Source organism: Typha angustifolia, chromosome 7 (genome assembly GCF_048772165.1).
Source record: "Typha angustifolia cultivar Huaian chromosome 7, ASM4877216v1, whole genome shotgun sequence".
Lineage (NCBI taxonomy): Eukaryota > Viridiplantae > Streptophyta > Magnoliopsida > Poales > Typhaceae > Typha > Typha angustifolia.
This window is the reverse complement of record NC_133245.1, coordinates 17,126,344-17,148,008: the sequence shown is the minus strand read 5'-3', so window position 1 is coordinate 17,148,008 and position 21,665 is coordinate 17,126,344. Positions and strand designations below refer to the sequence as shown.

At 37.2% G+C, this 21,665-nt stretch overlaps 4 protein-coding genes across 7 annotated transcripts; all 4 read left to right on the top strand.

Moving 5' to 3' along the window:
- Positions 1-874: 874 nt before the first annotated feature.
- On the top strand, positions 875-6,473 carry LOC140762517 (protein LAZ1-like). Of its 2 annotated transcripts, XM_073100380.1 has the most exons (9): positions 879-1,179; positions 1,389-1,668; positions 1,766-1,822; positions 2,482-2,590; positions 2,999-3,180; positions 3,272-3,360; positions 4,383-4,644; positions 5,042-5,293; positions 5,808-6,473. In XM_073100380.1, exons 2-9 carry the CDS (start codon positions 1,516-1,518, stop codon positions 6,150-6,152), a joined length of 1,449 nt encoding a protein of 482 aa, XP_072956481.1. In that variant the 5' UTR covers positions 879-1,179; positions 1,389-1,515; the 3' UTR covers positions 6,153-6,473. The 2 variants fall into 2 exon arrangements, with proteins under 2 accessions (XP_072956484.1, XP_072956481.1); XM_073100383.1 differs by lacking the exon at positions 5,808-6,473 and having other exon boundaries at positions 875-1,179; positions 5,037-5,244.
- A 3,286-nt stretch (positions 6,474-9,759) lies between these two features.
- Positions 9,760-14,763, top strand: LOC140763693 (O-fucosyltransferase 6-like). Of its 2 annotated transcripts, none has more exons than XM_073101994.1 (10): positions 9,760-10,495; positions 10,583-10,639; positions 10,784-10,874; positions 11,152-11,225; positions 11,816-11,904; positions 11,999-12,185; positions 12,726-12,907; positions 13,238-13,340; positions 13,444-13,775; positions 13,861-14,763. In XM_073101994.1, the coding sequence occupies exons 1-10, from the start codon at positions 10,295-10,297 to the stop codon at positions 14,306-14,308; spliced, it is 1,764 nt and encodes a 587-aa protein (XP_072958095.1). In that variant the 5' UTR covers positions 9,760-10,294; the 3' UTR covers positions 14,309-14,763. The 2 variants fall into 2 exon arrangements, with proteins under 2 accessions (XP_072958095.1, XP_072958094.1); XM_073101993.1 differs by having other exon boundaries at positions 9,771-10,495; positions 11,149-11,225.
- Positions 14,764-14,999: 236 nt separating this feature from the next.
- Positions 15,000-18,843, top strand: LOC140763527 (probable polygalacturonase At1g80170). Of its 2 annotated transcripts, XM_073101749.1 has the most exons (11): positions 15,000-15,130; positions 15,336-15,407; positions 15,693-15,784; positions 15,971-16,108; positions 16,270-16,440; positions 16,636-16,659; positions 16,817-17,024; positions 17,153-17,234; positions 17,774-17,882; positions 18,062-18,178; positions 18,397-18,843. In XM_073101749.1, the coding sequence occupies exons 1-11, from the start codon at positions 15,115-15,117 to the stop codon at positions 18,634-18,636; spliced, it is 1,269 nt and encodes a 422-aa protein (XP_072957850.1). In that variant the 5' UTR covers positions 15,000-15,114; the 3' UTR covers positions 18,637-18,843. The 2 variants fall into 2 exon arrangements, with proteins under 2 accessions (XP_072957850.1, XP_072957849.1); XM_073101748.1 differs by lacking the exon at positions 15,000-15,130 and having other exon boundaries at positions 15,271-15,407.
- A 489-nt stretch (positions 18,844-19,332) lies between these two features.
- On the top strand, positions 19,333-21,578 carry LOC140762617 (polygalacturonase-like). Its single transcript, XM_073100489.1, has 10 exons — positions 19,333-19,336; positions 19,463-19,557; positions 19,740-19,877; positions 19,965-20,132; positions 20,249-20,272; positions 20,367-20,574; positions 20,785-20,866; positions 20,940-21,048; positions 21,128-21,250; positions 21,339-21,578. Exons 1-10 carry the CDS (start codon positions 19,333-19,335, stop codon positions 21,576-21,578), a joined length of 1,191 nt encoding a protein of 396 aa, XP_072956590.1.
- The last annotated feature ends 87 nt before the right edge of the window (positions 21,579-21,665 follow it).

The window sequence follows — 21,665 nt, the reverse complement described above, 5'->3', positions numbered from 1 at the left end:
ACTTTTAAATGAATTTAGGTTTAATCTTTTCGGATTTGTATTTATTATTTTAACTCATTTAATTTATTTATGATCCGACTCACAATTATGACCTAATAATTCATTTTTATCACAATTAACCAGTTTATAATACCAAAAGTCATCCCAAAGATAGAAATGTTCAGGCATCAAAATAGATAATAAGAGCGCTAGGAGGGAGAGAGGCGACAAAAGAATGCCACCTTTCAAAACGGACAACCCAATTACAACCTCTAAAAGCATGCATAATAGATAAAAGTAACAAAAAAAGTTACAAATGATTCTATAATAGTAAATAATATCTCAAATGCACCGTGGGACTTCATCCAGGTTGTTGATTGTTTTGATGAGTACAACGGAATCCCCTTCAAAAAATGCCGATTAATCTCAAGTTGAACAGCACTAGTTACGATAGTCGCAGCCGAAAGGAGAGCTTAGGCCTCAACTTCTCAAAGACAATGCTTACCGTGGTCAGATGGTTAGACCAGAACATTGTGACACTATGGTGCTTCCATTGCAAGGTGCCAGCGCATCCCACGAGTAGTCGAAGTTAATCTTAGTAACACCTGGAGGTGGAGAAATCTTATCTTCTAGTCTTTTGGGTCAAACTGGTAACTAATTTATCAAACCCACTATGGTGCATACAAATAGGCAATATGTCTGGGGATCTTAGTGTAATGCTTCTTCTATACTTTTTATCAAGTTAATATTAAGGTATTATCTAAAATATAACTAATGGAGAAGAGTCTAGACGTAAATATATAAATAAAACAAATTAAGAAGTAAAGCGTGTAGGTTTGGGGAAAAATTTGAAAACTAAGCATCCAATAAATATTTATATAGCGGAAAGCCACGAAGCATTGGGTGCGTCCCTCCTCGCGGAGTCGCAGTCCTCCTCGTCCTCTTACCGACCGCTTCCAAATTCCTCCAATTGGATGCGCCTCATGTTTTCATTTCCCTCACACGTAAGCTTTTAATGGTGGGGAAGACGCAACCAGTACTCCCATTCCATGCCCTCCTCCTCCTCCTCCTCCTCGCGTTTCTCCTCTGACAAAAAATTCACAGGTAAAATAGGAAAAAGGCGCTCTCCGTCTTCCCTCGTTCGAGTTTTGCAAAGCTCGAGCAGATTAGTTTGTTCCGAGATCGCCTACAAGTCACAAGGTTCCTTTCTCCCTTTGTCTTCCTTTTCTTTTGTTTTTCTTGAATCGGCAGTGATCGATATGTTAAAATCGGATTCGTTCTTCCTGGATTGATTTTCTTAGGGTCTCCGATCCATGCCTTAATCGGGTTTCTATTTCTTCTCCAACTTTTGATTCTGACCTATTATCCTTTCAATCTCGTTGCTTTACCTTATTGATCTTTGTCTCCAGTTGGAATGGCCTTCCGGTGAGGGATGCACTGGCAATGGATTGGAAGAAGGCCAAGGGAAAGGTAATTGAATGAGGTTGAGAAGCCATGAGGGTTTAGGGAGGTCTTTTGCTGCTGTTATCAGCTCCTATGGAGATAGAATTTGGCTTCCTGTCTCGTGTGCTGTCGTCGTACTCGGCGCCTATATGGGCAACAGTCGTTGCCGGCTTCTTTGTGCTCGTCGCTCTTGCGTTTTCCATGTATCTCATACTTGAGCATCTTTCTGCATACAAGAATCCCGAGGTTTTTCTTCTTCAACATTGCAACATGACTTCTGCCTGCATCCTTTTGCTTTTTTTTTCCCTGATGATGGTATTTTGTTTTGGCTATCATTTTGCAGGAGCAGAAATTTCTTCTTGGTGTTATCTTGATGGTCCCTTGTTATGCAATTGAGTCGGTAAGTTGTTTTCCCTCAACAGAAGATTTGACTGTTGGGATCATAGAGTTTGGAAATACTAAATAGAGCATTATGGACAGGCTTATGTTGTGAGTTTAGTCATTTTATATTGTCTGCCAGATGAAATATCTATGTATCTAATGCCTTAGTAGCTTGCATTGAGCTAGCAATAACTCCTATGGTGTAGTGTTGAGTGTCTTATATGTTGATGACCCTCCTGTAGTTTAATGATCAATGGTTTCAATACTTTTTTGGTAACATCACATCTAAGCTGTGCTTTATCAGTAGAAAAACCTTTTTGCTTACGACTGCAGGACTAATGTTCTCAACCAATCTCCCGATTCCAAAGCATTGCAACCTTCTATTCAAGGTTGATGCTTTAATTAAAATAGCTTACTATAAACTGTACCATTGTTGTCATTTTGATAGCCATATTCTTGGCCTAATGACACTTAAAGCATACTTGTTTGCATTGCTAATATGTACCGTGACCAAATAAACCATGTATCAGCTGTTTCTTTCCTGCCGTTTGAAGTAATCTGAAATGATGCTCAAGAAAAATTTGAACTTTCTCATTGATAAATGTCTTGGTAGATTTCAATTTTATATGTTGTCCTTTGTTTTGGTGACATAATTAATGCATTTCTTTTTCTTCTTAGTATGTTTCTTTGGTGAATCCGGCGGTTAGTGTTGATTGTGGAATCTTGCGTGACTGCTATGAAGCCTTTGCGATGTATTGCTTCGGAAGATACCTTACCGCTTGCTTAGGTATGCCTTTCAAAAATATCTCCTTGGAGATGTACTTATGATTGATTGTGATTTTTTTCCAGGAAATGGTAAATCATATTCTGACTTCCTTCTGATCTGTAGATTGATTACCTACACAAGTGCATACCTATGAATGGACTACTTGAAACATTAGATATGAATAGTTTCAATAAGATTTCACTCTTGAACAAAAACCCATTTAATCCAAGCTGATTTTAGCTCTCTTTAGGTTCTCTTCATACTCCTTGGCAAAATTCATGTGTTATGCTACAATTTATTACTTCATTTTCACTCAAATTCTGATTTTTCTAGTATATGTGTAACTAAATATAACTACGTTATGTTTAGTTTCTTTATGCCAACTTCACTTTGTGGCTGATTTTTTTATTTTTGTTACTTAATTTTTAGGCGGGGAAGACAGAACAATTGAATTTTTGGAAAGGGAGGGTGGTTCTGATTCTAAGGCACCTCTTCTGCAGCATTCTGGGAAGGGACTCATACATCATCATTTTCCAATAAATTATATTTCAAAACCATGGAGAATGGGCAAATCATTTTACCAAATTATTAAGTTTGGCATTTTTCAATATGTATGTCAAACTTTCATATCTGAAAATTGTTCAATGTGTTCTTTATTTCTATGTAGAACATTTCAAACATTCATTTTTTTTGTTTTTCCAGATGATTATAAAGACACTCACAGCTACTTCATCTGTTTTCCTTGAAGCTTTCGGGGTATATTGTGATGGAGAGTTCAAATGGGGATGTGGGTAAGATGATTCCAAAGTTTTTTTTTTTTCTTTTATTCAAGAATGTTAAGCAGTAAATTCTGTTCATTTTTCATTCTCTGCCTTTGAATGAAGTAGGACATTAAAGTATCAGGTGAACCTTAGAAACATGCAGGGTCCTTTTTAAGGCTTAGTTAGCCTCTATTTTATCATTTAATTCCAGGCCAACTTGCTGCCAGTGTAATCACATTTGTACTATCAGATAGGATGCAAGCTAGAATTATGCTAGAATTAGCTACTTCTTGCTTCTGGTTATGCTACATTAATCGTATAGCTATCATGTAGTTTCTAATGGGTCTCGAAGATACACGATTTAATTTAAACAGTTTGTGCTTTCATCTCCTTAGAATGTCATACAGATTCTGCATTGTGAGCTTGTGGCTCATATTGGCCAATGACACTATGTGGTACTTAGTATTCTTTTATTGTCATTCATATGGTAAGATCATCACTTATCAGTGACCTTGTTTCTATAACTTAAAAAGCCTTAAGAATTAGATATCGGTCCAAATCAGAACTTTTTTCAGAGATTTAATACATGATCTGGTTATCACTATGCAAAAAAAAAAAGAGAAGAGAAACATCCACTTACCATACAATTTAACAATTTCCTTGATTTTTCATTCTGTACGGTACACATATATATCTTGTAATTTAATGCTTGAAACTTTAGCAATAGGGCTGGAATGGCAGATCAAATCTTTGTCGGACATATAAAAAATGAACAATGGATGAGTGGAAATATGTTGGCCTCCTTTTTCTGATTTACCCATAGAAAATTAGCTTGAAATTTGGGAATCTAATCTCCCTCATATGCAAGCTAATGGGTGATAGATCCAATTTCTGATGTAACTTTCTTGCATAAAAAACTTGCGCCACTATTGACAAAAAAAAATTGACTACATTATTCAGCGTATTCCATCCAAAATATGTCAGTTCATCAAGTGCTTCCTGAAGGTAATGTTTATTCTTCAGTGACTAAATATTTCTCTTTTATGTTGCAGATATCCTTATATGGCAGTAGTCCTCAGTTTCAGCCAATATTGGGCCTTATACTGTTTAGTTCAATTCTATACTGCCATCAAGGATGAATTGGCACATATAAAACCATTGGCAAAGTTCTTGATGTTCAAGTCAATTGTCTTTTTGACTTGGTGGCAGGGTGTGGCAATTGCACTGCTGTCTACATTGGGTCTTTTAAGAAGTCCTATTGCACAAGACTTACAACTAAAATCAAGTATTCAGAATTTCATCATTTGTATAGAGGTACTCCTGGCTCTGTAAGCAATGACATATACATTAAGTTGCATGATATACAGAATCTGATTCTTGCTGCAAGATTTCCTGGTCTCCGGTTGCACTACTGAATACTGATAACTAGATTTTGTCAGTTCATATTTGTAAACCTATCAAAGAAGTTGGCTAAGCATGGAATTCTGAATGAGAATTTTAACTTGAAATCTCCATGAGCTTCTTTTTTTTTTCTGAATTTCAAGAAGACTATAATGTTATTATACTATGCATGCATGCTTGAATTACCAAATCTCTGTGATTTTTCTTTACCATTTGGAAGTTAGAAACTTTTTATGTTTTGAGCATGTATTACATTAGGAGTACAATGAATTTTGAAGTTACTAACAGCGTCATGCTTTCTCCAGCACAGATGGGTGTCGCTTCAATTGTTCACCTCTATGTGTTCCCTGCCAAACCATATGAGCTGATGGGTAATCACTTTAATGCAAACATTTCAGTACTAGGAGACTACGCATCCTTTGACTGCCCTGTGGACCCTGATGAGGTGAAGGAGAGCACACGCCCGACAAAGCTGAGACTTCCTCAGCCTGATAATGATGTGAGAACTGGAACAAACATAAAAGAGAGTGTCCGAGACTTCGTCCTTGGTGGTGGAGAATATGTCAGTTCTTCCTATTTTCTTATTTTTTTGCAGTATTATGGAAAGCTCTCTTACTAGATTCTCTCCTCTCTCTCTCTCTCTCTCTCTCTCTCTCTCTCTCTCTCTCTCTCTCTCTCTCTCTCTCTCTCTCTCTCAACTTAAGTTACCTTTAGGCTTTTTCTTGTTCATCAAATTTTATCTTCTGCACTTCTGGCTGCTGCATTATAACATGATCTAATGATTAAGGTGTAGAAGAGATATAATTTTTTTGTCATACCTTACAAAATAAAGTTGGACGACATTTCGTGCTAGTTTCTGAGATGCCTTATTTGAGAGGCAGCATATCCTTTGGTAATCATGGCCTTGAACAGTCATACAGCCATTGAGTTTTTTAATAGCTCTGACTATCCACAAGACAATTTGCTTTTGCTTGGTAACCTGATTATTAGTTTCTTTACAGTTTATAAAAATTACCTAATTGTTCCATAAATTGGTGAACAAATGTGCTGTTTGTTTGTGATCTCCTTTTTAACAGGTGATAAATGACTTGAAGTTCACCGTCAACCAAGCAGTAGAGCCCATGGAGAAGGGTTTTACTAAATTCAATGAGAAGCTCCAGAAGATCTCCCGGAACATTAAAAACAATGACAAAGATAAGAGAAGCAAGGATGACAGTTGCATCACTATGTCAACACCAAAATCAATTCGTGGAATTGATGACCCACTTCTAAGTGGGAGTGCCAGTGACAGCGGGGTTTCTAGGGGAAGAAGACACCGCAGAATAGTGAGTTCTACTGGTGATGAAAGTTGGGGAGAGAATACTGATCAGGTTCATGGTGGTTATCAGATCCATGGACGCAGATGGATTATGAAAGAGTAGTAATTTCTTTGTGCATAGTAGGTGAAAGTCAAATTTTAAAATAGAAATGGTTTTGGTTGTAGCACAGAAGAACTACTAGTTGAAAACTGGCGTGACTTTTGGTCCTTTTCCCACTGCAAGTTTTCAGTATGCCATACGTTTCAAAATCATTAGAATTTCTTTATGGAAGTTTATATATATAGGATTCAAACCTTGCGCTCTTGAAATACTGGTGTTGAATGATTGATGAGTCAAACAGTTAAGGATATTCATTGGAACATTGAAAACTGGTGTCTGTGAAAATATTTTGCTTCAATCAAACTTGTATATTCCATTGTTCAATTGTTCGACGATGCAAACCGAAGAACATTTATCATTCTCGTATTCTGACCTTTTGGAGCATTTTTCTTCCAATGTAGTGCTTGTCTCCCAGGTAAAGCATGACAGCATAATTTGGATGTCATTTTCCTTGCAATCTATCCACCAACAATATGGTATACATATGAAATCTAGATCTCTCTTTCTTTTTTGTTCTTTTAAGAAATAGATGGATCAACTTGTCACAACTATATATTTGCCTTTAATGCTCTGATATTCATGCATGCACATACATCTATCTCATAAGCCCCTCCACATCTCTTTCTCTGTCCTTGGCTCTTTTAAGTTCTATTACAAATGGAAACTAATACCTGCAGTAGAGTATAAAATAAAAACGGAACTCATAATATACCTTTAAAAAAAAAGGAAGAGAAAACGAAAAAGTCTTGTCTTTTATATCATTTATCACAGAGGGCATTCTGGGAGCAATAGAAAAATGCAATCCGTCAAAGATAATAAACGCAAAAGTGTGGGTGCAAAATATAATTATCTCAGAATAATTAAAGGCTTCCTTTTAATATTTTGAATTGGGCTCAGCCCAACCCAACCCAACAAGTATTAAGCCCATTTAAAATTAAACTCACCTTGATGGTCCACATTGGGCACATTTAGATCACCAGCATACCCTAATCCATTGATCTCGTACTGATCCAAGTTCCAACATGCATCATGGCCATACGGGAGACTAGAGAATAATCCAAGCAGATAAAACCAACCTCCATCTCGAATAAAAGCACCTGCAAAGCTTCCATTTCTGACAGCAGTCCATAAAGCTTTGCCCATCTTCTTCTTCTTCTTCTTCTTCTTCTTCTTCTCTCTCTCTCTACTCCATCATCTGTATACTCCCATAGTGCCCATGGGCCCAACCAACCACCAACCTCCTCCCTGCAGCTGCTGCAGGTCATGAACACCTACCCCTCCAGCTCTCTCTCCACCCCCAATTGAATCAATTCCATTGCTCTCCTCCTCTTATACCACTCACTCTAATTAACTCCTCTGTTCCACAATCTAATTGATCATCTCTTACCTTAAACTGACAGCCACTACAAATGGCTTTTTGCTGGGGTCTCTAACCTCTCACGGAAAACGAAAACGATAGCTTCCGATCTTCAGAGTAAACATCTATATCACTTTCCGTGGATGCCGACAAGCGAGCTACTCGAGGCATTCATGCATGCATTGCATGCATGGGCATGCAGTCTAAAATGCTCCATTATCCGTCGGATCTCGCTTGAAATATGTCCACTAACTGATGTTCGAGAGAATTCCCAGCTTCTTTATGGATCGTTAATTAATTCGGGAATAACATTTAATGGGAGCTTCCTTCCTAAAAGAATTGGCCAGGAACAACTGGCCCGATGGGCCCCATCGTAAACTTTTCCTTTTTAATTCCACGCTGTTAGTTGTGAGTGGAGGAAGAAGGTCAATGGAGTTGTTAACCCAACACCATGAGAGAGTCCCTCCCACAAAGTCCCAAAACGAACCCTAAGTACAAAAGGGTTTATTTAATTCGCATAACACCCCTGCCACTAACTTTTAGGGGGTATTTTGGTCAGAGTCTGCAACGTCCAGAACCCACGGCCAGGGGTATTCAGGGAAGGCTGGAATGGCTATCAGAATATAATATTATGTGATTATTACTGGGAATTGGAACTATTGAAACTACGTAAACGACAAACCGCTCTGTTAGTTAGTCAAATGTATATAATTAAAAAAGAGAAAGAAAGAAGTAACTCAATACTTCCACGGTTTGTACTGGTGCACTTTTAATGCTCAAAAGCAGGATGCACACATACTTTTAATTTTGTTCCCTAAATATCCCCGGCTTCGTGTCACCTAATCAGGTCCTTTTCTGCATCCAAACCATGAGAAAATAACGATTGCATGTAAATTAAAATTACAAAGAGGTGAAAAAATGAGGACTAAATTCGAATTTAATGGGACACAGAATTTTGATAAAATGACAACGTTAGAGATGTAAACATATAGTTTGGTGAGATTTAATCATAAGAGTTGTTGAGCTAAATCAAGATTAGTTCCAAACGCTAATTGCATGTTATGATGTGCTATGTATCACACAAGAGAAGACAATTAATTAACTATATATAAAAGTAGCTGTCTCACGTCGTAGTAGTAGTTACCCTTTCTCTTTCCTACCAAATGAAAATAATAGATAGTAGCATAAATGCACCTGTCACACTCTTTGATTTCTCAAACCTTGAGCTGTGCTGATTGCAACCGATCTACCAAACAATTTGGCATTCAAATAACAACCCAAAGAGCATCAACACACAACACTACTACCTTCTCCTAAAATCAATTAATTCATGTGCCCAAGCTAAGCTTTAACAATGGACACCAATAATTTCTACTACTTTTTAACTCCTTTGACTCCTTGAGGCTGTGACTGCTTCTTTCAGTGATCTGCATCCATCCAGATATACATTCATGACCACCACTACGAATAGAATCTTGCTTCCATTAGAAGATAGCATGAATAAAACGACACGAGTCACTGCTCATAGCCAAGTATAAAATAAATCAAAAGGGAGATGAAAAAAATAACTCACGTGAATTCTTGCTATAATACTAATTGAAAAATGTAAGAAACCCTACAGAAGATAAAATCTATCATACGCTGTCGATAATAATATGAGAAAAATAAAATGTGAAAAAGATGATTGCAAACATAAAAAATTTTACATAGAAAAATTTACCAAATTCTAAATTGGGTAAAAAAACATACGGATCCAAATTTAAATCGAAACTAATTACTAAAAACTTACCGATCACTCGTCAATTTTCACGATTCAATCTGTAGCAACCTTGCTCCCTTTCAGAGATAAAATAAATATCTCTTTAAATATTCTCCATGAATTTTAGATAAACATTTCTTAGAGATAATATCAAACTAAGTCAAATCAATTCTCACAAAATATAAAATTTATAAGTTCTATTTGTACATTTGGTATTCTTTTAAACTATTTCATGATATTGTTTGAGAACTTAAATGATACTTTGACTTCAAAATCAATCTTCTATTTTAATATTCTTTATCAAATATTTTATAATTTGTACATATGCTCGTACATAAAATCTAGACACATTCAATAAATATAAATTATATTTTAAAATATAATTTATTAATTATATAAGTACGAATAAAACCTAACAGGTAAAAATTATCCTACATTAAGATCAATAGCTAATTTAACCAATTTAGCTGATAGAGGTATGTCTGCTAAGAAAACTATTGGCAAAAGTATTTATGAGACATTGAGAGTAAATATCTATGCCGTAAGGTGTGGATAATAATAAAGACAAAACGTAGGTTTTGAAGGAGTTTGTTCGAAAAAGCTGAAACGGTTATGTTGCTAATTAATTATCTACTGCACATCCCAGCTAAGGGAATTGAACTAGTCCTCTTCGGAATAGGTGAGAGGCTGTTCGACTCGCTTATTTAGTATAATACTTTTCTTTTTTGCCTTCCACCCCCACTCCTTACGACCAACTCAAAACCGATACAGAATCGCTGTATTCATCCTTTGTCAAGCTATTTTTACTCTGCTTTTCGTTTTCTTTTCCTTTCGTATCGTCGTCTTCCAAGTTAATTCCAGATGAGTCGTGTTCCCCCTCTTCTCGACGACGAAGAAAACATATAAAAACAATTGATAGAGCCATAAGCTTCGGGAGCTAAACAGAGGAACATATATATATATATATATATATATAGAGAGAGAGAGAGAGAGAGAGAGAGAGAGAGAGAGAGAGAGAGAGAGAGAGAGATGGGATACCGGCGACGGCGACACCACGGCCGGTTGGTTATCCCGGCGGTGCCCGTGACCGCGGCCGTGTGCGTCGCCGCGATTCTGCTGGTCGTCGTTATTGCGGTCTACTCTTTCCTCGCGCCGCCTCCTCTCGACCACCCTTTGCTCCCCAATCCGCCCTACCATAGCCGCCGGCCGCCAGAGACACCGTCTTTCTTGGTATCTATCTCAATCCGCCATTTTGGGTATTGGGCATTCCTTCTTTTTCTTCTACATGGATTGCTTATGTTTGTTCCTTGCGGGTAGGTGAAGAAGGTGGAGCTGCAGAGGAATGTGGTGGGTGGTGAAACTTTTCGTGTTCCGGTTAGTTAAATTGTTGGCTTACGTCTTTTAATTCTAACTTTTGGTAGATTTAATTACGAATAATAATATTGAGTGTTGGGTTCCTTTACATTGAATTTTTATTTGCTATGCGCTATTGTTTCAACTTCTGCTTGGAGTTCGCAGAGTGGAGGGGGGAGACCAAGACATGACCTTTGGAGTTCAAATCGATCTAAATATTTCTATGGCTGCAGCAACGCTAGTATTGGATTTGCAAGTATGTCGTTCTTTAGGTTCTCTCTTTTATTTTGGTATTAGTTATCCAGAGCTTTATGATTCTTCTTATCAATTACAATCAATATTAGCTCATAAATCATCTTACTATTTTCGTGACCTTTCTTTCCTATCATATGGTGGATGATACTGAGGAACAATATAGATTTCCTAATTAAATTTCCATATAATATCTTGTGTCATTTTCTGCTACCCAGCTCTTTCTTGAAATATTTTCTGTTATCTGATAATGATTGTACTTATGTTTTTACCTACAGCAGCTGAAGCCATAACTCATACAAACAGATACCTTATGATTGCAACGAGCGGAGGATTAAATCAACAGCGAACAGGGGTGCGAACTATTCCTAGTGCCATTCTGTTATGCTCTTTCATTAAGAATTCTCCTTTATTCTCTGTGCCTTGACATGTTACATTCAATTAGAATTGGCTTTTGTTTGGGGCAATCCTTGTGATCAGAACTTGGACTGTGTTTCACTAAACCAATATATTGGTTTCAGTTTCCTATTCTCCTGAAATTTTTGGATTGTGGAAAGGCTAAGTTTGCTGAATTATGCCAACTAAAATGATCTGACATACATTTTGAGGATGTTAGGTACCTTTGAATATCATGTGGTCTAATACTGACAGATTCAGAAACATCATGCATTTCCTCATCTTGGACGATCTTTAGTTTCATTTTTGCTTGTGGCTCTCAGGTTGGATTATGTAGATATTACATCAATTCTTAATGTAGAGACTAATTAGCAAGTCATTGTCTAGAAATCACCATCTTTATATGGGGGAATTGTCTTATTTTAGGTAATTTTGCTTCTAGGATTTGGAAGTGCTCATGATGTACAATTGTGCTTAATCAGTTTACTTTCTAGGTAATTTCTTTTCCATCTCTGCAGTTAACTTTATGTATAACTGTTGTAATTTCAGATAATAGATGCTGTTGTTGCAGCTCGTATTCTCAATGCAACTCTTGTTGTTCCTACGCTGGACCAGAAATCTTTCTGGAAGGATGCAAGGTTTCAAATATACTCTACTTTGAAACTTGTGCACAATGAAATCTTAATGAATCATGGAACCAGTTTTCACCAAATGGATTATATTATATTGCAGTGATTTTGCAGATATCTTTGATGTTGAGTGGTTCATATCGTCACTCTCGAATGATGTTAAGATCATAAAACAACTACCAAAGAAGGGTGGGAAAGTTGTCGGGAATCCTTATGCAATGCGTGTCCCTAGGAAGTGTACCCCAAATTGTTACGAGAGCCGAGTCCTACCAGTTCTGTTAAAAAAGCATGTAAGTATCAGTTTGTATACATTGATCATGATTTCTCTTTATAGTTAGGTGTGAAATCATTCTGCTAAATTTTGAGCCAGTTCAGAATATATAAGCTTTAGGAAACTAGGGTTGTTAAAGAATCTCCTTGTTAATGAAAAATGTGAGTGATGTTGATTCAGAGCTGTCTAAAATGTTGTGAATCAATTGTTTTGTCAAAATTCTACCTAGAATTCCTAAATCTATTTACGCATCTAGAGATAAGATTTACCTTCTGTTGATGCAACCAAAATACTTTGCTACAGCTTCTCAAGAATTGTATGAAAAAAAAAGAAACTCCTGAAAAGCTCCTGAATATCTGATACGTTGAATGACACTCTCCAGTTATCAACTTACTTAGGAGGATTAACATAAATATCTTTTGAAACCATGAACTCAATTTGCTTGTCCCTTATGTGTTATGTACTTATGAGTGTATCCCTACCCCAACCAGGCTTGTTATTTGGAGCTAGGAAATATGAACATAGGCAAAGCTAACATGCATTTTCCATGATAATGCAGGTCGTTCAGCTGAAGAAATATGACTACAGGCTTTCAAATAAGTTGGAGCCAGATCTTCAAAAGCTGAGATGTCGAGTTAACTACCATGCTTTAAAATTTACAGATTCCATTATAGAAATGGGTGAAACGCTTATCCAGAGAATGAAAGCAAAAAGCAGGCATTTCATTGCCATTCACCTCAGGTAAATTTTGACTATCTTATTTTTTGGCCTTGTTTAGTAGTTCAATATGAGGCTCTAAGAAATGAAATATCAGGTGTAGGTCATTTGAGTTCTTTTCAACATTTGAGTTCTCTGGCCAAATTGATTTGAATGTTCACCAAACCTTTTAAACCTGAATAATGCAACATACGATCACTATTTACATTGGCTTGCAGATAGATTCTCCATAAGAATGCTTATAGTAAATGATTCTCGTTAGGAAAATGTTAGAATTCTTTAATTTCTTTTATGAGTTATGACTACCTTGTCAATCTGAAAGTTCCTTTACCTGTGAACTGCTTACTTTGGCAGATTTGAACCTGACATGCTTGCCTTCTCTGGTTGCTATTATGGAGGCGGAGAGAAGGAGAGGAAAGAGTTGGGTGCAATACGCAAGAGGTGGAAAACCTTACATGTAAGAAGCAGTACTTCATTTTTCTTTGGTTTGTCTGTTCAATAAAGGCATCATTGTAAACTTTTATGCAGCATGCTTGAGATAGTTTCTTTTATTGTTTTAGACGAGTGACCCCGAGAAGGAGCGCAGGCGTGGTAAATGCCCTCTAACACCTGAAGAAGTAGGCCTAATGCTAAGAGCCTTGGGCTTTGGCAATGATGTTCATCTCTATGTGGCATCTGGAGATGTGTATGGAGGAGAGGAGACATTGGCACCTCTGAAAGCGCTTTTCCCTAACTTCCACTCAAAAGAAACATTAGCAAGCAAGGAGGAGCTAGCACTCTTCTCATCATTTTCATCTCGCATGGCGGCTCTTGATTTCATTGTGTGTGATAGCAGTGATGTATTTGTGACTAACAACAATGGAAACATGGCTAGAATATTAGCCGGTCGGAGGTACGTTTTAATTCTTCTCAGGAATAGAATTATTCTGTGCACGAAAATGATCTGAACATGCTTATTGATCTCCTTCTCAATGCAGGAGATATTACGGGCACAAGAGGACCATAAGACCTAATGCTAGAAAACTCTCTTCGTTATTTCTGAACAGAGCCAGCATGTCTTGGGACATGTTTGCGTCCAAAGTTAGCACCTTTCAAAAAGGATTTATGGGGGAACCCAATGAGGTTAAACCGGGTAGAGGCGAGTTTCATGAAAACCCTTCGACATGCATCTGCGAGACTTCTGAGGTGATATCAGAGTCATCTAGTCATGTTCAGAAGAATTTTGATACTAAAAATGAAGAGGACTATCCAAGAAAGAATGCTGTCAATCCAACAGAATATCCTTCTGATGATGAAGGCTTAGACTTTGCAGAATTGGATTATGGAGAAAATGCACTCTCAGGAAGTGTCTTGTCTAACACAACAGAATTGGAGTATAATCTCTTCATTAAAGCTCAGGAATTGGAAGAATTAGTCTCAGATTAGTCAGAAGCTCAAAGAGAGATCTGGTTCATTCTTTTCTATTTAATTTTTTTTTTCACATTCATATTTTGATACCACAGAGCACTGCTCCAGGCAAATTTTGCACTGTTCAGGAGCCAAACAAAAGCGAGACTGTGCGATAGGAAAACATAAAATGCAAGAATCGTTCCTTGTCAACACCAACAATGATATGATGTCAAATCTTTGCCAAGATGTCGTTGCTTATGTCTTGCTTTTGTGGAAAGCAGCACCAAAGACTATTGTAAATATAAAGAGTAGGCGGCATAGTCGTATTGTACAGAATTTCTTCAGCAACCTGATCGTGCAAGTGAAGCAACAAAGTAGGAGAATGATTTGTTTATGATAAAAGCTACAATGTACATAATAATGTAACCCGAAACATTTTCCTCGATCTGAGGTTTGTTATTGAATATATATCCATATGACTTTCTAGTTTATATCTTTCTCTTTACTGCATATTGTCCTAAAATTTACGGTCTACTTGATATTTCTCTTAGCATACTTGAAAAAGCATTAATAAAGGTCTACTTTATCCAACCTCCTTTAAATGCAGAGACATTTTATGCTCCAAGTTTGCTCATATAATTATTTAGAGAGAAAGTAGAATAGATCTCATAACCACAAGTGTACTGTTTAACTACATATGTTTGTTGTCATCCAGCGGAGGTTTGCCAAGAACCCAAATGGAGGAAATTCCTGAAACAAGTGATGAATAAAATCCACTCACCTACGCCACTTCGTGTCGTGTCCGTGACCGTTTTGGTCCACCAAATCTCCAGTTCCAACGCATGGTGGATTATTCACGTGCGTTTGTATTTTCGAGCCCCCTCCTCAACTCTTTTTTTTTTTCTTTTTCTGTTTCTTTCTCTTCTTCCAGACGCCTTAAATATATGAGCTCACTTTCCTTTCCCATGGAGAGCTCTGTCTCTTTGCTTTCCATCAAATCTCACCATGCAAAGCTTTCTCTCATCTCTCATAGTCCTGATCGTTGTAGCTTGGCTTTATGCAGACTGCTGCCTCGACTTAATGCATGTAAGACTGGATTGGCTCCAAGATGGGTTGACTCTATTCTCGCCATGTGGTAAATCACATTCCCTCAGCTTTGGTCACTGCGTTTTGTCCATTTTCCTTTTCGTGATGTAGACATTTCGTCAAATAGGCCTCGAGCCAAACGCTTGGATTGGTCAAACCATCCATTTATATGTTTTAGGTTGCAGTATGAGACGGTTGGTAACTTGTAAAAGTGGGTCATTTTATCATTTTGGAGCCCGTTTAGGTTCTTGGATGATTTTAAGATTCATGGGCATCTCTAGATTTGCTTGCATATTGCAGCAGATATTTTACATGGTGCTAATCTTGTACGTAGCTGCTGGTGATGGTGACAACGGAAGTACCCAAATACAATTTGATGTTCTTGACTTCCAAGCTACGGGTGATGGTGTAGCGGATGATACCCAAGTAGGTTAAAGTAGTATTCTTGCTTACTTTTAGTAGTTCATTATTTGGAATATTGCATTCTTTTCATTTTCGTAATGTTATATCTCGTTTTGTGATTCACTATTGGATGAACCCGATGGATAACAAAGAGTATAATCAATATTCTCTATGTGGTTTTGTTTGATTTCTTATTCTTTTCTTTTCCAGGCATTTTTAGATGCATGGCTTGCAACTTGTGGGACAACATTGGGAGTTCCAACAATGATCATTCCCAAGGATAAGATATTCCTAGTAAAGCCCGTAATTTTCAAGGGTCCATGCAATTCTAGCAATGTCAATGTCCAGGTTTCATGCCCCTCCATTGATCTTATCTAACTCCTATAACTGTGACACTTTGTTAAGGCATGACCTGCATAACTCGAATTTAGTAAGAGGAAGGTTGAAACTATCTTTAATTTCCTTTCCATAATCTATTCCAATGCTGGTATGTTCTAAAATTTTGAAAGATTGATGGAACTCTGGTGGCACCGGAGGCGCCAAGCATGTGGAAGGATATTGATGCATCCCTGTGGCTTCAATTTGATTCCGTGGATGGACTCATCCTGAAAGGTTCAGGTCTGATAAATGGCAGAGGAGCCAATTGGTGGCAGCAATCTTGCAAAATTAGACATGGCGAGGTTAGTGTAGAAGCAACAGTTGTGATGGATGACATCTTCACAATGTTCTTTCTAATAACACTTCCCTGATTTACTTTCTCAGTTCAATTTTTTTTACTTTGGTAAATAACGTAGGAGTATTTGCAATTGTGGCGCTTGTTTATATGCATCTAAAGTTATATATTTAACTCTCTTTATTCTCTCCCTCTGATGCAGGGCTGCACCAAGCTAGCCCCAACGGTTAGTATTGCTTTTGAAAAGATGCAGAATTATACATTTGATATGTAGATTTGTCCATATGATTCAAAATTTTCTTTAAACAGAATAGAAATTGTGATACTAAATATGTTAACCAAATTTTGGTGTAGTAGACCCTAACTTAGTTCTGTTATCTCAGGCTGTAAAGTTGATGAGATGTAAAGACCTGGTACTTAGCAATCTAAAGCTGGTAGATAGTCCACAGACCCATGTCTTGATACAAGGCAGCCAGAGAGTTAGCGTGACCAATCTCAAGATCACAGCCCCTGCGGCAAGTCCCAACACAGATGGTATCCACATTCATGCTTCTCACGATGTTCTGATAGAGAACACAGTTATAGGGACAGGTAATAGGCTCACACAGTTACAGACCCTGTGTGTGTGTGGCTGTGTGGCTGTGTGCATGTGTGCATGTGTGCTTGCGAGTAACATGTAGCAAATCTATATCAAGCTTACTGTGCACTTTCTGCAACAGGCGATGACTGCATATCAATTGGAGATGATATCTATCATGTCACGATCCAACGCATCATTTGTGGACCAGGACATGGTATAAGGTTTGCTAAAGTAACTAGTTGTTTCATTTCTTTTCTTCAATCTTCTAAAGAAAAAAAAGAAAAGATCAGTAAGCAAATTATGTACTACATGCAGACTAATCCAAGTTCATTACTAGATTTATGACTATGTGCCCTGTCAATGGAGTTCTAATTGCTAATGTAATTAGTTGTTTCATTTCTTTTCTTCAATCTTCTAACAAAAAGGGAAAAAAAAAAAGATCAGTAAGCAAATTATGTACTACATGCAGACTAATCCAAGTTCATTACTAGATTTAAAAGACTATGTGCCCTGCCGATGGAGTTCTAACAAATATTGGTAGCAAGTGTACATACTATGGCCTAATAAGGTTGATACATTAAAAGTCATGTTGGCATTACTGTCTACTATTGGGGATGAACATGGGAAAATTTCGGCAGCTGGTACATGAACTAGGAAAATTAAATCTTATGGACCTAGAGCAGTACTTCGCTTCTTATATCTGGACTTTCCTTATTTTTGCACGAGTACTTACTGATTCTTTTTGTATATCTTTAATTAGTGTTGGAAGCTTAGGAAAGGGAGGGTCTAATGCTTCGGTGGAAGAGATCAGTGTCTCATCTGTGAAATTTTTCAACACAACAAATGGTGTAAGGATCAAGACATGGCAGGTATTCATCAATAAATTGAGCCCGTAATCCAGTATTTATCATTTTTCCATTCAACCTTATTCATGGATGGAGAATGAAGTTGTGGCCTGAGACTTTGTTTACAACCAACTCAAGCTCAAGCAGAGCTTATGAAAATTCCTTGGTTTGTTTACGTTGATAAAAATTAAAAACTGTTGCAGGGAGCCACTGGATATGCAAAGTCCATATCATTTGATCACATTAGCTTCAACAATGTTGCAAACCCTGTCATGATTGATCAATACTATTGTGATGTTCGTGGCAAATGTCCTAGTCAGGTATATATGTTGCCTCTGTTATACTCTATTTGTCATAATTTAAATTGAATTTTAGGAAAAAAAACAACATTATGCGAAGTAAGAAAACTGAAAGAAAATACTGGACTTGTTCAGATTGTCATACAAATGTCTCAAGCTACTTAATAGTTACAAAATTCTCTTTGTTTAGAGGAAATGATTTATATCTAACGTTGCTCACTTTGCTTCTTGTCGTGAAGGAAAAAGCAGTCCAAATTAGCGACGTAACATACTCGTATCTCTCAGGAAGCTCAAAGACTCGCGTCGCCGTGAGCCTCAACTGCAGCCAAAATGTTGCTTGCACAGGGCTTCACTTTGAGAGTATCAACATTACAACCTCATTTCCAGAGACAGACTCAGAAGCCTTCTGCATTAATGCTCATGGAGACACGAAAGGATATATCCACCCAAACATGTCATGTCTCCTACAACAAACATGAACATTTCGTGGTCTACTCTTACTAGCCATTCCCATATGCAAACTGATCCATTTGTTCTAACTCTACTGTAAGATACTTGGAAATTATTAGCAATTGGAGTTTCTTAATGTGTAGATGTCAAAAAAATTTGTACTTTTGAATGGATACGTACACGAGTATCAAAATTTAGGAAGAGTTTAAATGTACTTCATTTGATGAAGATTACTGTTTTACAAGTATAATCACTGATTTTTTTTACCATTTCCCATATATATGAATCCTCTTTTTCTTAGTTCATGTCATCAAATCCCATTAATTGCTTCTCATGCCAGCAGAGTGCAATAAATACCACTCCAAATCAAAAGAACAAAAGGGTTGAATGTCAAAACTATATCCCGACGTAGTCACTTCCTTCCAATTAAAATAGTCGTCAGGGAATTAGTTAACAATTTAGAAAAGGAGAACCTTAAATAGTTTATCCGCAAAGGGGGAAGTTATGCTCTAAAGTTATACTTATCCAAACCTTAGGAAGGATAACTTATTTTTAGTATTAACTACTTTATTACTTAACGAAATAGGCTATATATCTAAAGCTCATATATAATGGAACATTTGCTTAATTTCTTATAACTCCACGTTCTTAGTGCCATTGCCACACTAAACTACTGAGATACAAGATGGTAAGAAGCCAAGATGATGATTTTTCTTTTTGTCCTTATGAGTGAATGGAAAATTATTTGCTTATTATTATTTCTTATGAAGGATAGTATATCTTTAACATGCTTATATATATATATATATACATATTATCTGCAGACTTTTATAGCCCTTGTCATTCCAATATTAGGGCTGGTCCATTCAGCAACTTTCATCAATGGCCAGAAAGTGTTCAACGTTATGGATCATGGAGCTAAAGGTGACGGTGTTGCAGATGATACAAATGTAACGAAAAATATATACATTAGATCATCATCTTCTTCTTCTTCTTCTTCTTCTTCTTCTTCTTCTCTCTCTCTCTCTCTCTCTCTCTCTCTCTCTCTCTCTCTCTCTCATATATATATATATATATTACATGCATATCTGAAAAATAAAATTTCATATGCATGGTTTATCTTCTTATGAAGGCATTCATGGAGACATGGAAGGCTACGTGTGCCGCAGCTGGGGATTCTTCTACCATGGTTGTGCCTTCGGGTCATACTTTCCTACTTCTGCCCATCGTCTTTGAGGGCAATTGCAAATCTAACAAACTAAATCTGCAGGTATATTAACATTATTGATTTTATCATTAACTTTCATATATTTCTCTCCTTCTTTTTCTTAATGATAATAATAATAATGAATGCTAGATTTTGGGCCAAATTGTGGCACCTGAGCTTAGCAGATGGAACGCAAAGGACATGAGCAAATGGCTGGAATTCCATGGGATCAAAGGGCTAAGTGTCACCGGCCCGGGTGCCCTCGACGGCCGGGGCCAGAGCTGGTGGAACCTAAAGTGCAACATTAATCCTAAACCAGTATGACACTTACTATTACTATTTACTAATGGAAATTTTATAAAACCTTCATCTCTAATGACTTAATTTACTATTCAACTTCTTTTTATAATAATATATATATATACTTCTTGCAGGGATGCTTTCGTGAAGCACCCGCGGTTAGTTTTCCTTGTAATCCTAATTTAGCCTATTATTACTAATTAAACGGTAAGATTCCTTCATAAGTCTTCTATTTTTCACTATGGTCCTTAGATGATAAAGCTCATCGGATGCACTGACCTACAACTGAGCAACCTCACCTTTACGAATAGCCCCCAGATGCACGTAGCTATCGACGACGGCCTCCGGATTAACGCCACCTATCTCCATATAACTTCCCCGGCGACGAGCCCGAACACCGACGGCATCCACGTCGAGCACTCACAGCATGTGGAAATCGGATATAGTGTTATCGGGACAGGTTCACTGCTACTTAATTAATACTTGTCCTTTTGGAAAATTTTATAATTTACACCCTTCGTTTTACTTGTATTATAATTGACATCTTACTCTAAAACACCTAAAACATCCCTCTACGAATATCAATATCAGGGTATATTTTAAGACCATAAAGTTAATTATTTTGGAATCGATATGGTAATTGATCTTAATCTTGTGCATGGTGGGGTAGGCGATGACTGCATCTCCATAGGGGATAAGACTTCGGATCTTGATATCCACCATATAGAATGTGGCCCTGGTCATGGCATAAGGTACGTAATTTAATGTGATGTAACTAATTAATCACTAATTATTGTATCTAATAACTTGGTATTATTTTACTAGTGTGGGAAGCTTGGGGGGAAAAGGAGAGCAGGTGTCCGTGGAGAACATTCATGTGAGCTACGTGAACTTCAAGGCAAGTAGTAATGGAGCGAGGATTAAGACTTGGCAGGTATAAACTTACCACCCACGTACTTTGATAATTAACCTGTTTATGGGAATCATGTTAGTAAAATTAATTTTTGTTGCAGGGTGGCGAAGGATTTGTTACATCTGTGTGGTTCGAGAATATAAATTTCACTAATGTAATGAATCCCGTCATCATCGACCAATATTATTGTGATCTTTCTCAAGCTCGGAGCTGCATAGCCCAGGTATATATAATCTAAATTAAAATTATAAAATTACACCCTATCATATATGTATATAGATAGATATTTGAATCATGTTTCCATTATGAAGCCGAAGGCCGTGCAGATAAGCAACATAACATATGATCACCTGTATGGGACTTCACAAACGGCAACAGCGGTGACACTCAACTGTAGCCAGACAGTTAGTTGCAACGCCATCGAGCTCAGTTTCGTCAACATAACATCTGCAGTTCCTGGGGTGAAGACCGATGCAGCTTGCATCAATGCCCATGGCTATTCGAGGGGATATGTTATTCCAGATGTGCCGTGTCTTCGTCGTTTAGGATGACTGGATGAGTTTTTTTTTCATTATTATTAAACTCATCAATTGTTCTTCTGTCCGTTGTGTTGAAGTCATGGCATGTCCTATAGATTT